Here is a 14,323-nt window from a genome sequence, read left to right as displayed (position 1 = left end):
TAAGTGTTTTTCATTGTTTTGTGATTCAGGACATAGAGAAAGACTTATCAGGAACCCGACAGCTCCTAGAAGATGCTGCTTTTAATATCCAAAACTTCATTTCTGACCATGCTCAGTTCCTGAGTCCCACTCACAGCAGACACCTCCTGAGGGCTCTTAGCACTACCCAGAGATCCTTCAAAGAGCTCATGGACAGAGTCTTCACTCAGAGACAAACTCTTGAGGTCCAGTTGGAGATCTGTGAGGATGAGGCTCAGCAGCAGGTCTGAGAGAGATCGAAGAGATAACACTGACCATTGACCTTTACCTAATCACATTCAAATGCATGAGGTTGCTGCTTTGATGGATGGTTTATTATGAAGCACTGGAAACCCAAAAGACCCCATGAAGTGTCTTGAATGCAGTTTCCTTTGGCTTCCTTTTGAAACAAGAAACTGGTGCAGAACATGTTGAACAATTTGCTAATCTTGTTAAAAAATAGACAATAGCACTGTGTTTAAACCATAGGCATTAACTTAATTTGCTACTTGATGTTGCAAAATGTGGATATGCCCATGGCTAATAGCTATTTTTACCAACTTTTAGGAGTTTACGAGCCTGTAAATTAGTAAATTTAAGCCTCAAAACTACATTTTTACTTTGTAGGGTCTTTTAAAAGAGTTTAATAATGTCTTTAAGACTAAATAGGTCTATTCATGAATGTATTATTTGTGTGATGTTGTGATTGCAGTGCTCTGAGTTTAATCATGCTCCTTTATTTCTATTTAAAATACAGAAAAGCCATGGCTTGATCACTGCTACCAACTTACCTTCTTCTGATCGTGTTTGCATTTTCCAGGCTGTCTGAACCAATGCATCTCTTACTGCAAAAAGGACCAATGTTTTATTCAATGTGTTTCCGGCAGTAAAGGCAGCACTAATCCACCTTTCTTTACCATTGCCAAAATCCCTTTGAATGGCTAGCATGTTTACAGCATACTCAGTCACTACTAATGGTTAAATGCCCAGTATTTGGTGTGCTGCTGAAGCTCATAGTTTTTCTTTCTAACTGAGTGTTTATGTGGTAGGCTGCTGTGGAGAAGCAGAGGGAGTTTTCAGAGAAACTGCAGGAGCTGTTTGATGATCTGACACAGACAGAAAACCGCCTCATTGGACACCAGCAGCAGGCTGCCAGCGCGAAGACTGTGGGAGACCTCCAGCAGTACCAACAAGAGCATCAGGTACAACCTGTTAACATTTCCTACGATGCTTGTACATGTAACGCATACTTTTGCAAGGTTATTGGAGGTCTATGTTAAGCATCATAACCTGTGTCAAGACATCGACACAAATCTGATCCTACACAACAACCATGAAAAATATCTCCATTTGTGTTAATTATTGGTTTAAGGTGCGTTGTTAAATTTAAATGACCCAACACCATTTTTAAACATCCTAGCAACACTCTTGCAAGACTCAGTAAATGCTTATCCATGCAACCACACAAATCAACCTAGCAAAGCCCCAGCAATACAACCAAACAACTGCACCAACCCCTTCACAGGTGCCTAGCAATTCGTTGGCAACTGGTAACCCTTACCTGTGGTAAAATCACTGTAACACCTGGCCTTGTCTGGCTTGTCGTGATTAACTGTGTTTGTGTTTCAGGCTCTACAGAAAGACCTCCAGGCTAATGTCAGCGCGCTCAATGAAGTCATTAGTAGCACTGAAAAGTTTCTGGAGGAGAATCGCAGTAAACTCACTCCAGAGCAGATATCGGCTCTTGAGGACAAACTGGAGGAACTGAAGAGCAAAGCGAATATGCTTAACCAGAAGTCAGAAGAGTCAAGGAAGGATCTAGAGAAGGTTTTGAGCAGTGCCATCAAGCAGGAGACTGAGAAGGTAAGAAGGGAAAAACACTTTCCCAAACACTATTCAATCAAAAGGTTACATTTAGTCACTTCTTCAATCACATTTAGTTTGTGCCGGCTCTAAAATGTATGTTTGTACACATTTGATTCTTTTCCATTCTTACCTGTCTGTACAGGAGGCCGCTGTTGAACAACTCGAAGAGAGCAAAGCTAAGATTGAGGGTCTTCTTGGCTGGATCTCCAACATTGGGAAAGAGAAAGAAATGGGTGGAATACAAAAGGACCAGATGGTTAAACAGAATGGAAACATGCCTGAGAACAAATCAATGAAGGGACTAATCGGAGAGGAAGATGACCCTAATGGAAATGCATTAGATACCACAGATAACACAAGTCTACATGTTGGTGAAAAACAAGACGCTCAAGACCTGGATCTGGACCAGCAGTTTAATATGGTTCAAGTAAGTACTTGAGTATATACAGTGGTGCTTGAAAGTTTGTGAACCCTATAGAATTTACCCCCAAAAAAACAGTTTTATGTCCTTCCACAACATTTAAATTGGGTTTTAAAAGGTCTGGTCTTTGATTTGGGCGTTCCAGAACATGAACGTTAACCATGCTTTGTTAGAACCACTTGTGTTCTTTCTCTTGAGATTCAGTTCATGGTCAGACGTCCTGATATTTTCCTTTACAACTTCCTGGTATAATAGATGGCAAGCTGTTTTGGCCCAGATGCAGCGAAACAGGCCCAAATCATGATACTGCAATCACCAAGTTTCTTTCCCATCTTTCCAAACACAACACTTCTCATTTAAACCCAAAAGTTCTATTTTGGTCACATCCATCCATAAAACATTAATCCAGTAGATCTTTAACAAACTGCAGATGGACAGCAATGTTCCTTTTGGAGAGCAGTGGCCAAAGTGAGAAGGGCCTACGTTTGCTGAGAAGTTACCTTTGCCACATTGTGTGTGCTATTACTACATGTCTCATGCAAAATGGAATGGAAAGCAGGCATAAGACAATGATCTCGTAATTTTCTGGACTAGATAGCAATGATGTAATTTGGACATCTTCTTGCATCACTTCTTTCTTTTGGAGTGATCTTTGTAAATTAGTATTTTGGTCTCATTTGTTCCAGTTTTTTGTGGGTCATAATTATGCAGAAATATAGGAAATTCTAAACTTTCTATCACAACTGTAGCTGTAAATATCACAATTGACATCACACTACTCCTTCGATTTTTTTAAGAAAATGTTGTAGAAACAATGGCTAAGCAATTCTATTCACCATAAGATCATGTATTTATATTGGTGCAGTCAGAATCTGTAGACCAGGGATATTTCATTAAATGGTGACTTGTTAACAGCCTAAATTAGATTCAGGTGACATAGAGGAAAACAATTCAACAACACTGAATAAAATGCTTTCGATTTGAAAATTCAGTAAAATGCTTTGACTTACTAGCTCTTGGTTCTCATTTCACAGGCCCGCCACCAGGAGATTTTGTCCCAGCAGCAGGATCTGATCATCGCCACACGGTCAGCACAGGCGTTACTCGACAAACAGGCGCAGGTCCTGTCACCCGCTGAGAAAGACAAGTTACAGAGGGACATTAGAGAGCTGGAGGCACGCTACGAGTCCTCTCTCACGCAGGCCGAGCAGCAGATGAAGCAGGTCCAGACTGTCCAGGAGGAGCTTCAGAAGTTCAAGGGGGACTGTGAGGAGTTTGAGACCTGGTTACAGCAGGCCCACGGGCAGATGGGGGAGCTCGGTGCGCCCGCCACTGGTCTGGACACTCTGAGTAACAATCTACAGAGACAGAAGAGCTTCTCTGAGGACGTCATCTCTCATAAAGGAGACCTGCGCTTCATAACCATCTCCGGTCAGAAGGTGCTGGACACAGCGAAGGCCTGCGATCCCGGTGAATCAGACGGCCTGCCGATGGTTGATATGTCCAGGACTTGTGCTGCAGTGAAAGAAAGGCTGGACTCAGCCACCAGCCAATACAAAGCCTTGCATACGCAGGTATTTCTAATGTCCAATTCTAGAGTCAATACAAAATAAAAAGAAAGGAAAGAAGAAATTTGGTTTTGCTTTAAAAAATGAGACTGTTTCCAGGAACATTGTAATTAAATTCTCGGTCACACTTTATTTTTAGGTCCTAATTTCCTAAGTCCTAATAAAGAGCCAGTATGTTAATAATAGGCATGCTAACTAATAATACTGAGAACTGGTCCCTAACTAAAGTGTTTAGAGTAGTTTCGAATCATTTTGCTAGATCGCAAATTTTTGATTACCACCAATAGATGGCAGCATTTGCCTCTAAATTCTGCAAACATTCAAACAGTATTCTTCAGTCTATGACATTATTAAACACTTCAGTCTTTTATATAACTTATAAAAAAATGAAACTAAAAAAAAAAAAAAAACATAATTCTGATGCATTTCAGTGTAATCAGCTTGGAGTTAACTTGAAAGACGTGGTGGACAAGTACAAGAAGTATGAAGACGCCAGTGGTGCTCTGGTGAAGTGGCTGAATGTCTCTGAGGAAGAGTCCAGAAGACAGCAGTCCGAGCCCATCGCTGGAGACCCCCAGACCCTACAGAGACAGCTGGAGGAGACCAAGGCAAGAGCATGACATCAGTATATCCAGTTCACAGAATTAGGACACCATATATTATAATTAGAATGTAAATGTGTCCAAATTGTATAGGCCATTCAGTATTATATAATCATATAGAACAATGCTACTATATCCAGCTGAAACGCATGACAGCGGTGTATTTATAGCCCCTAAAACATGCCACAACACGAATAACTCGCAGTGCCTCAGATTTAATTTGCTTGAGTTGTATTATAGTTCGCTGCTCTTGCAGAAGTGGATACAGAAGCAGACAATGCTAATCATACTTCAACAGATTACTTCTCCCATGATGCACTCAGACCAGATTCAGCTGAGCAGCAGTGAGATCAGACACACACACACACACACACACACAGACAGACACAGACCGACAGAAAATACATGCAGGCTGCATTACTGTTCTCTAGGGATGTACTGTACAGTACAACTGTCTTCTGACCTTGAATGTATACGTCCTCATGCTAAACAACTGTGTGGTATGGCCTGTTGAGATGGATATAGATCACACACAATTGATGTTGTGCTTTTTAGATGATCAGTCCATTGACTGCAGTCCTAATAGTGGAGTGTAATAAGCATTGGTCTGTTCCAGAGTCTTCAAGGCCAAACAACGTCCCGTCAGGCTGCGGTGGATACACTGAGAAAAACTGCTGATGCCTTGATCAGCGCAGAGGGAGACCTGCTGTCCCATCCAGAGGAGATTCAGGAGACAGTGGGTGAGTTAGACATGTCCAGCCTATTTTAATATTTAACTTATAAGCATTATAAGATATAGAAAGAAGCTTCAATTATGTATGATTAGATGCTAAGACACTGAAATCAGCAGTTTCTATTCATCATTTATTCATGCTCTCCTGTTTGTAGATGACATCGTAGAGAGATATGACAACCTGTCGAAGTCAGTGAGTGACCGAAACGAGAAGCTGCAGGTGACCCTGACGCGCTCCCTGAGTGTGCAGGACGGGCTGGATGAGATGATGTCCTGGATGGAGAAGGTGGAGGAGAGTGTGAAGGAGACGCCCAAAGTGCTGCTGGACTCCAGCTCCATTGCAGATGCACTTAGCAAGGAGGCAGTATGTGACCTTTGACCTGTCATCCAAAGATACTATGGATATTACAAAGCGAATATCAGAAACTTGGCAGAAAAATTCTTTATTGCACAATTACAGGGATAGTCCACCCAAAAATGAAAATACTGCCTCATGTTGTTGTTTGTATTTCATTCTTTTGGGGAACATAAAAGAGTTTATGAAAAGTATTGGTAACCCAACAGTTTTGGATCCCATTCACTCCCATTGTATCAATCTGAAGAAGAACTTTACAGTAACATGCGGAAGTTTAGGAACCCCTTGCAGAATCTGTGAAAATGTGAATCATTTTTTAAAAATATGAGAGATCATACTAAATGCTTAAAGCATTTATTTTTATTTAGTACTGTCCTGAGTAAGATATTTTAGATAAAAGATGTTTGCATATAGTCCACAACACACACACACACACACAAAAAAAAATTAAAATAACCCCATTCAAAGGTTGGTTCTTAATACTGTGTGCTGTTACCTGGATGATCCACAACTCATTGTGCATGAGTCCCTTGTTTGTTCTGAACAGTTAAACTGAGAACTGTTCTTCAGAAAAACCCTTCAGGTCATGCAGATTCTTTAGTTTTCCAGCATCTTTGCATATCTTTGAACCCTTTCCAGCAGTGACTTTATGATTTTGAGATACGTGAAAACTTTTGGAATTTGAAGGTCAAGGTAAATTGTACTTAATTTGTTCAAACTGAAGAATCTGCAGGACCTTAAAGATTTTTCTGAAGAACGCTGCTCAGTTTAACTGTTCAGAACAGACAAGGGACTCATGCACAACCATCACAAAACAGAAAGACAGTCGAGGATCATCAGGGAACAGAACACAGTACTAAGAACCAAGGGTTCCCAAACTTTTGAGTGGGGTTATTTTAATAATTTCAGCATTTTTTTTGTCTTGTGGACTAAATGTTAATATCTTTTATGTACAATATCTTACTCAGGACAGTACTAAATAAAAAATAACATGCATTTAGTATGATCTCTCTTATTTTTTGAAAATTATTCAAAAGTGTTTCCCAAACTTTTGCATGCCACTGTAAGATGACTTGAATTCAAAATTCAATTTACAAAATTCATTACATTTGGTGCAGAACTTACAGACTTCACCTTTAATTAACACACTACAAAAAGAAAAAAGAAAACCTTAAAAAAATGGGAGAAAAACGCATGTCCATTTCTCTCAGGCTCTGGAGCAGGACATGTCCAGCAGGCAGAGCAGCATCTTGGCCATGAAGGCAAAGGTGAAGAAGTTTGTGGAGGGTGCTGAGCCGGCCGCTGGAGTCCTCCTCCAGACGAAGATGGAGGGCTTGTCCCAGCGGTTTACTGACGCCTCTGAGCGCCACACGCAGAAGGTGGCTCAGATGGAGGAGCTCCGAGACAAGGTGGAGCAGTTTGAGAAGACATCTGAGAAGGTGCAGCAGTTTGTGCTGAAGAGCTCCCAGGCTCTCTCAGAGTCAGACGGGCCAGGGAAGAACATCACTGAGCTCTCCCAGCTCCTCCAGGTCTGCTGCTCACTCTCATAAACCCAGTCAACTACATATTTTAATTGGACGATTATGCTTTTGGTTCATGTCTGTTAGCGTCGAGGTCAAAATCAATACTGAATGCCCTATGTGTCATCCAAAAAGCTGACAAAATTGGCCTATAGTAGATATGAACACTAAAAAGTGCAGTCTTTTTCTTCTAAGAATGCAGACTAAAGATTATTATGACTAACTTTAGGGTGAATGCCTTTTTTTTAAAATACATTTTCTAGCTTGAAAATATCAATGCATAATAACATCCTCCAATGAATAGCAATAACAAATACATAAAAAAAACATCTGAAGTTATTACAAAAAAAACAAAAAAACAAAAAACGGATGGACAGCGAGACAACCTACGATCACATCTTGAAGTTCTAATGAAATCTTTATCTGTAGGACACAAATGCAGAGTTAGCCGAGCACACAAAGGACATGGGGACGCTCCAGAAACTGACGGAGGAGCTCAGCAAGCTGGGTCCAGAAGGAAGCGCAGCTCTTCTTCAGAGCAAGATGCAGAACATCTCTGATGGCTTTAATGCTTTTAAGGAGACACTTACTGATAAGTAAGTGATTATTAAGTAACAGCACTTAGCATAAAACAATACTTAGAATAAAAACCGTGGAAAAACACGGACTATGCCTTAAATTATGATATTGCCTCATTCCAGTGTGTCCCATTATTTTTTATATACTTCTCTTGGCTCTGACATATGTCTCTGTTATTTAATTGGCTAAAGTGATGCTAGAACTGTTGTAGAATTAAAACCATGTGCTGTAATGGGACAGTTTTACAAGAAATATTAGTTAATGCTTTTTCCAGACTTTTTAATCAAACTCTATATGCACATGTATCCTATGTATTGCAGAAAAGAGGAGGTTTCATCCTGCCAGAAGCAGCTGCAGGAGTTCAGAGCTGCCGCAGGGCTGGTAATGAAGTGGCTGGAGGAGACAAAAGAGCAAGTGCCAGAGCTTCAGCCCAACTGCAGTGAACAGAGCCTGGGAACAGACCTGCAGCAAACCACTGTGAGTGATGGAGCCAACCTTTCACCTTCACCAGAACGAGCATGTCAATGAACAGAAAATAGCTAGGAGAAGACACATATCTCACTGTGTATGGCTGATTCTTTAGTTAGGGGCACTTTCAAATACTTCAAAAATCTACAGATTTACTGCATGTCCTTGAATGGATTTTGGGAATGGAATGTAAACTGATATGAACTTGTGATATATTATTTGATAGGGACTTTTGGATGAGTTTGGTAAGCTGTGCACTTGCTAATAAGTTCATTAGCATTCAGTTAATAATCAATCTGTTCAAATAATTAATTAATTTTTAATAAATGTTTGTTTCTAAATTGCAATTCTGAAAAACTAACGGTTTTGTAATATCATATTCTTAAATGAAAGTAATTTCTTATGTTCAAACCCTCCTTCTGTTGGCCAGACAGAGACGTCTCATTTCCATTATAACCACATTTTTTATAATTATTTTGTAAAATGACAAACAAAAGCATTATTTTCTAGCAGCATGCTTAGAAAAATTATAAAACTTTGCATTTTAGTACTTTTTATGAAATTATGATCGAAGAAATGTTTGTCTGGGAAAGAACCCCAAAATAGAATTATTCCAGCAAACATTCTATCACACTGATCAGCACTCGTAAGAATTGGAGAAAAACAATTACAATCTTTTTCCATCCTTCAGAATGATTTTGTCCCTCGTAAAATCCTGTTAAGGAGCTGGCAGGTTTATTTGAAGGAGGATAATCAGTAGATCATGTGTTTCTCCAGCGTACTCTCACTGCTCACCATTCAAGAAGGTCAATGGAAAATGATGGAAATGTCCAAATGTCTCTTATCTCTGTATAGATTTGAAAGTTTTCAAATGTCATTTTCTGGTCTGTTGTCCACAGGGCTTATTGGACGAATGGACACTCAAAGCTCCTGCAGTCCAGGATATAAATAGCCAAGGATCTGCTCTGTGTAGCCTAATCAGTGTTTTGACATCACCGGCCAAAGCCAAGATACATCACAACTCAGGTATTGCCAAGGAATATTTTAAGATTTCACATGTCTCAGTTCTACATGATCACTCACTAATTCTGTCTAGCATAAAGGCAAACAGATGTCTTCTCTCTCTCTCTCTCTTTAGGATCAGCTGTCAGTAACGGTTCTGGTCCAGGCAGCCATTCTTATCTAACAAACCAAGGTGAAAGTTCATACCAATTACTAATACTGTGGTCAGTTTACATTTAGGCTATTATGGCTATTTGTATAAAACTATAAGCATGTGCTTAATTTGCCATTAGAGTTGATGCTGGTCCAGCAGAACATGTCCTCCATTAACAACGGTTACAAACATCTGGGGGAGCTCCTGAAGGCCAGGTCCTCTGAGCTCAGCGCTTTGTTGAAGAGAGTTCAAGGCGTCCATGATCAGGCTGAGTCTTTACGTCAGTGGATGGAAGACACAAAGAAGACAGCAGCATCGTTGAGTAACCATCCATCTGGGAAAGATGCAGTAAAATCACAGAAGGTACAATACATACATTACTGTGGATTATTTGAAGGTGGTTGCCAGGTTGTTCTGGGAATGTATTAAATGAATCCCATAAAACCTTGACAGCATGTCATCATATGTCATCATGTCAAGCATTGAAATAGCTGATTATTATGTCTGTCTCGCAGATCTTTGAAGATAATATGAAACAAAAGCAAGTGCAGCTCCAGCAGCTCAGGGAGAATCTGCTCAGCTTAATCGAGGAACACCCTGATTCACCCGAGGCCGAAAAGTGGAAGCACGTGCTGGCACAGATAGGTATGCATCCACCGCATCCAAAACCAATCATCTGCTTTGAACTGTGTGCATGGCCAGGTGCAGATTCACACACTGTGAGCTGAAGTGAAGCTCCTGTGAAAGCTCAGGTCTGAATCAGATGATTGGCTGAAGTGAAGCTGGGAGTGATACAATGATGTGTGTTATGCTCCACACACAGATGCAGGATGGGAGGAGGTCGAGGGCACACTGGAGGTCCAGAAACAGCACCTGGAGGAGTCGTCCCGCATGCTGGAGCTCTTCCAGACGACCCAGCCGCAGCTCTCGCAGTGGCTGCAGGAGAAGGAGCTGATGATGGGCGTCCTGGGGCCTCTGTCTGTGGACCCAAACATGCTTAACACACAAAAACAGCAGGTCCAGGTACTGGTTGATATATGATCAAATATCAGAGGCTATATGAGGTTAAACAATTAGTAATTGGAAGAAAGACAAATCAAATAAACTATAAATTGTAAATAAACTAGATAAATAAGCTATACATTTTTCAGGTACAATAAATTAAATAGTTAAATGTAAAAAAAAGTCTGCGTAGGGTTAAGTTATTCAGTCAAGAGCAGTGAGGGAAATTCTGTCGTTTTGTTTTTCAAGGCTTTTCGCACTAAATAACTGTCAAACATCAAGAATTTCCCACGCTTTTTCTCATTCATGCATGTTTCATTATCCTTCTATGACAAAAGAACAGAAGTATTGTCTGCACACTGATATTGACTGATTTTGACCATCAGGTCTGTGTCAGGCACCTGTCGAAACATTGCAATAAATATTTACTATGGAGCAGTTATATGAGTGTGCAGACAATACATTTGATCTTTTGTTATAGTTTGACTTTTTTGTCCTGCACCTGAGCCCTGTGTGGGTTTGTGGGATGTGCACAACTTTTTTATACTTTGGTTCATTATTTCTCTAACAATTGTCCGTAGCATTAAGTGTTCTTGTGTTATTTACATAGTACACAATACAGCAAAGTCTCTCTCTCTCTCTCTCTTTCTATATATATATATATATATATATATATATATATATATATATATATACACACACACACACAATTTATACTGTTGCCACAATATATATTACCCAACCCTAGTTCACCAACAAATTAAATTTGTCATCATTTTCTCACCATGTTGTTCCAAATCCATGTGACTTTTTATTTAGAAGAGAAAAGATGTTTTTGAAGAATGTTTCTGCTGGGCTTTTTCTGTTCTAAACAACAAATGTGATCCAAAAAAAAAGAAAAGAAAAAAAGACGGCCTGGGAATTAGCTTTGCCTTCTGCCTCAATTATCGCCTAATCACTGCTTATAAAAACTTAGCAAGGTAGTTGTTAAGTTTTGGTATGGGGTAGAATATGGTCATGAAGACGAGGAATTGATAGGTGCTTCATAAGTGCTGATAAACAGCCAATATGCTAGTAATATGCATGTTAATAAGCCACTTGTTAATAGTGAGAATTGGACCCTAAACTAAGCTTTACAATGCTTTTTTGGTTGTATACAGAGCTTTGTAGAGCTTGGTAGTACAATGAAAACCTGTATGTCTTTTATTGTACAGTAAAGAGCAGTGTAAACATTCTGCTAAAGACTTTTTTGTTTCATTGAAGAAAGCCAAACCAGTTTTGAATGATGACAGTATTTTCCTTTTTGAGAGAACTGTCCTGTTTTGTTACAAAAGACTTTGAATGCAACTGAAGTTTATTAATCCTTAATGCCTATTACTTAATGGCATATGTTGTTTCTCTGAATAGATTCTCCTCAAGGAGTTTGACAGCCGCAAGCCTCAGTATGAGAAGTTAACCGAGGCGGCCACAGCCATCGCTAGTGCGTCAGAGCAGCAGGATCCTGCCGTAGAGCAGGTTAAAGAACAGCTGGCATCTGTTTCCCAGAAGTGGCAGGCCCTGACAGGTCAGCTGTCTCAGAGACATGCTCTCATTGAGCAGGCTGTCGGTAAGACCACTCAGTTCCAGGAGCTCTTACGAAGCCTCAGTAAAAGTGCCACCTGCCTGGAGACTGAACTTAATAACCAGCAGGCCCTCAGCACCCAACCTGATGAAGTCAAGAAGCAGATTGAAGCCACTAATTCAATCCTGGCTCAGCTACGAGAGGAGAAGAAGAAGCTGAAGGAGGCAGAAACTGTCTGCTCTGAGCTCTCTGCTATGGTGACTGAAGAGTATCTCAGAGCAGACTTGACAAAACAGCTTGAGGGCATCACTAAACCATTTAGACAACTTGAGGAAAAAGCAGGTATTGTTGTTTACTTCAGAAACTCATCTGCAACATCACAGAATATCTTTATGTACTATTTGCCCATTGCCAAAAGCGGTGCAGACGTCCTCAGAATTTGAATGTCCTCTTTTATATAAAGTCATATGCATCCTCTGACCTGTGTGTTCATTTAGCAAGAATTTATCAAGTATCACTTGATTTATTTAATTTAATACAGTTTAGTAAGTTCAATTCCACTGATCACCCTAAAATCAGTTTTAAAAAGCAAAAAAAAAACACACACACACACACACACACAAAAACTGATTCCATCTGCACCTCAAGGCTCAAATATTATCTAACTGTGACAAGCAAATCGTGGCAAGACATGCTTGGTTTTTATTTATGTTGCCTAGTAGTCTAGATGGAAATAGGGGTCCACGCGCATCCCCCGGCTTTTTTTATGCCACCTGATTTTTTAAAATCCTTAAAGTGTCTATTTTCATAATCTGCCAGGTGCCAAGCTGAAATAATGTCCCAAAGGGATCTTTTTTAACCCTTTGCTGCACCCGACCGGAACCCGAAAAATCTAAAAGTGAAATAGAAAGTGACATAACATTAGAAGTAAACAACATACAGAGACAAATGAACACATTTTCCCATACAATTCTGACCCCAGGAATTTAATGGAATGGTTATATTGACATTTGACAACATATTGACCTTATTTCTTAATTCTTTTAAAAAATGGCCAAAGATGTGTAGAGGATCAACTATTTTTTTCATTTTCTCAAGCGCATAGGGTGATTTTTTTTTTCCCACAACATATTTTTTATCATTCAAGTGTCTTTTTTAAGATTAAATTGGGTACCAAGCTGATATAATCTCCAAAATGCTTGATTTTTAACCCTTTGCACCAAACCCGAAAAATTTAAATATGATTTAAAGTGGCATAACTTTTGATGTAAACAACTCACAGAGACAAATGACCACATTTTTCAATATAATTCTGTATCCAGAAATTGTTATTTGTCATGTTTTATAACATCTTGACCATCTGTGGTCAAAAAGAGCAAAAAAAGTTCATTTGACAGCATTTTTATTATACTTAACAGCCTGAAATAGGGTTTATTTGAACCTTTTACTTCACCTATCCTGAACCTGAAGATATTTAAAGTAGTTTTACTTTTGAAGTTAACAAAACAAAACAAATTAGCTTAAATAAATAAATAAAATAAATAAATAAAAAACTACAGAAAAAATCCAAAATGGTCCAAAAAGTTGACTGAGCATAAACTGCAAGTTTTTGAATTTTGGGGCTTTGCAGTTGGTGGTCGTCGGTTCAAAAAAATCAGGTGGCATAAAAAAAGCCGGGGGGTGCGCGTGGACCCCTGTGTTTAATGTCCCCACAAACTGCACATAGTGTAGCTCTATAGCAAACTTCGGCCATGTTTCAGTTGGTTGTGATTTTTGCTTTCAGGTAGGGCTGCATGATTATGACAAAAATCCTATTTCATTCACATTTTTATTGCAATTATTAATTACGATTATCACAATTTACATTGAATGATATTATACCATTGATCGATTCGAGGAGCCTGATTCGACTACCAATCTCGCAGTTGAATATTTGCAGGCTGTTATTGATTATGCCATTCTTAATATATGTGAGCACTCAAAAGTCTGATTTCACATAGAACTTGCGGTTTTCTCACAATAAGTTAATATGAAGCGTATAGTGATAAAGCCGTGAATAAGAATCTGAAAATAAAGAAGCTTCAAATTAATATTTTAAAGTTTGTGAATACATCCAGCTACTTTCTATAATCTATGACCGACAGAGGAGCATCTTGGTGGCAGAGATTTAAAACTTTACCAAGACTCAAACTGACACACACTGGAACAGGTAGGGTACAAGTGATTTCAAAACATTTCAGCCGGTGTCTATATATCGTGGATATATTATTTACCTGATATAAGATGCATTTGGTTTTGAGTCAAACGCTTACTGTACGGTGATATCTCTTCAGAGCACAGCACGAGCAGGACAAACTACAATGCAGAATATTAATAACTATGACTGGACTGTCACACCCATACCATTATATTGAGAACACCATTAATAAAACACTGTGAATCTTTAGAGTTTAGAGTTTTTTTCCTGTGTTTCT

At 39.3% G+C, this 14,323-nt stretch overlaps 1 protein-coding gene across 8 annotated transcripts in view; it reads left to right on the top strand.

The window, feature by feature from the left end:
- The window catches only part of dst (dystonin), a 160,375-nt gene that overhangs the window by 100,840 nt on the left and 45,212 nt on the right, over positions 1–14,323 (top strand). For all 8 annotated transcript variants that reach the window (XM_026224744.1, XM_026224752.1, XM_026224745.1 and 5 more), the window contains 17 exons: positions 30–263; positions 1,068–1,220; positions 1,648–1,881; positions 2,027–2,311; positions 3,340–3,879; positions 4,305–4,481; positions 5,092–5,215; positions 5,364–5,572; positions 6,775–7,092; positions 7,513–7,679; positions 7,983–8,139; positions 9,030–9,156; positions 9,269–9,325; positions 9,426–9,649; positions 9,802–9,931; positions 10,110–10,309; positions 11,696–12,191. In XM_026224744.1, the coding sequence (XP_026080529.1) occupies positions 30–263; positions 1,068–1,220; positions 1,648–1,881; positions 2,027–2,311; positions 3,340–3,879; positions 4,305–4,481; positions 5,092–5,215; positions 5,364–5,572; positions 6,775–7,092; positions 7,513–7,679; positions 7,983–8,139; positions 9,030–9,156; positions 9,269–9,325; positions 9,426–9,649; positions 9,802–9,931; positions 10,110–10,309; positions 11,696–12,191 (3,832 nt within the window). The remainder of the gene's footprint in view (positions 1–29; positions 264–1,067; positions 1,221–1,647; positions 1,882–2,026; positions 2,312–3,339; positions 3,880–4,304; positions 4,482–5,091; positions 5,216–5,363; positions 5,573–6,774; positions 7,093–7,512; positions 7,680–7,982; positions 8,140–9,029; positions 9,157–9,268; positions 9,326–9,425; positions 9,650–9,801; positions 9,932–10,109; positions 10,310–11,695; positions 12,192–14,323) is intronic.

This window comes from Carassius auratus, chromosome 38 (assembly GCF_003368295.1).
Source record: "Carassius auratus strain Wakin chromosome 38, ASM336829v1, whole genome shotgun sequence".
Lineage (NCBI taxonomy): Eukaryota > Metazoa > Chordata > Actinopteri > Cypriniformes > Cyprinidae > Carassius > Carassius auratus.
This window is presented reverse-complemented; position numbering and strand designations above follow the sequence as displayed.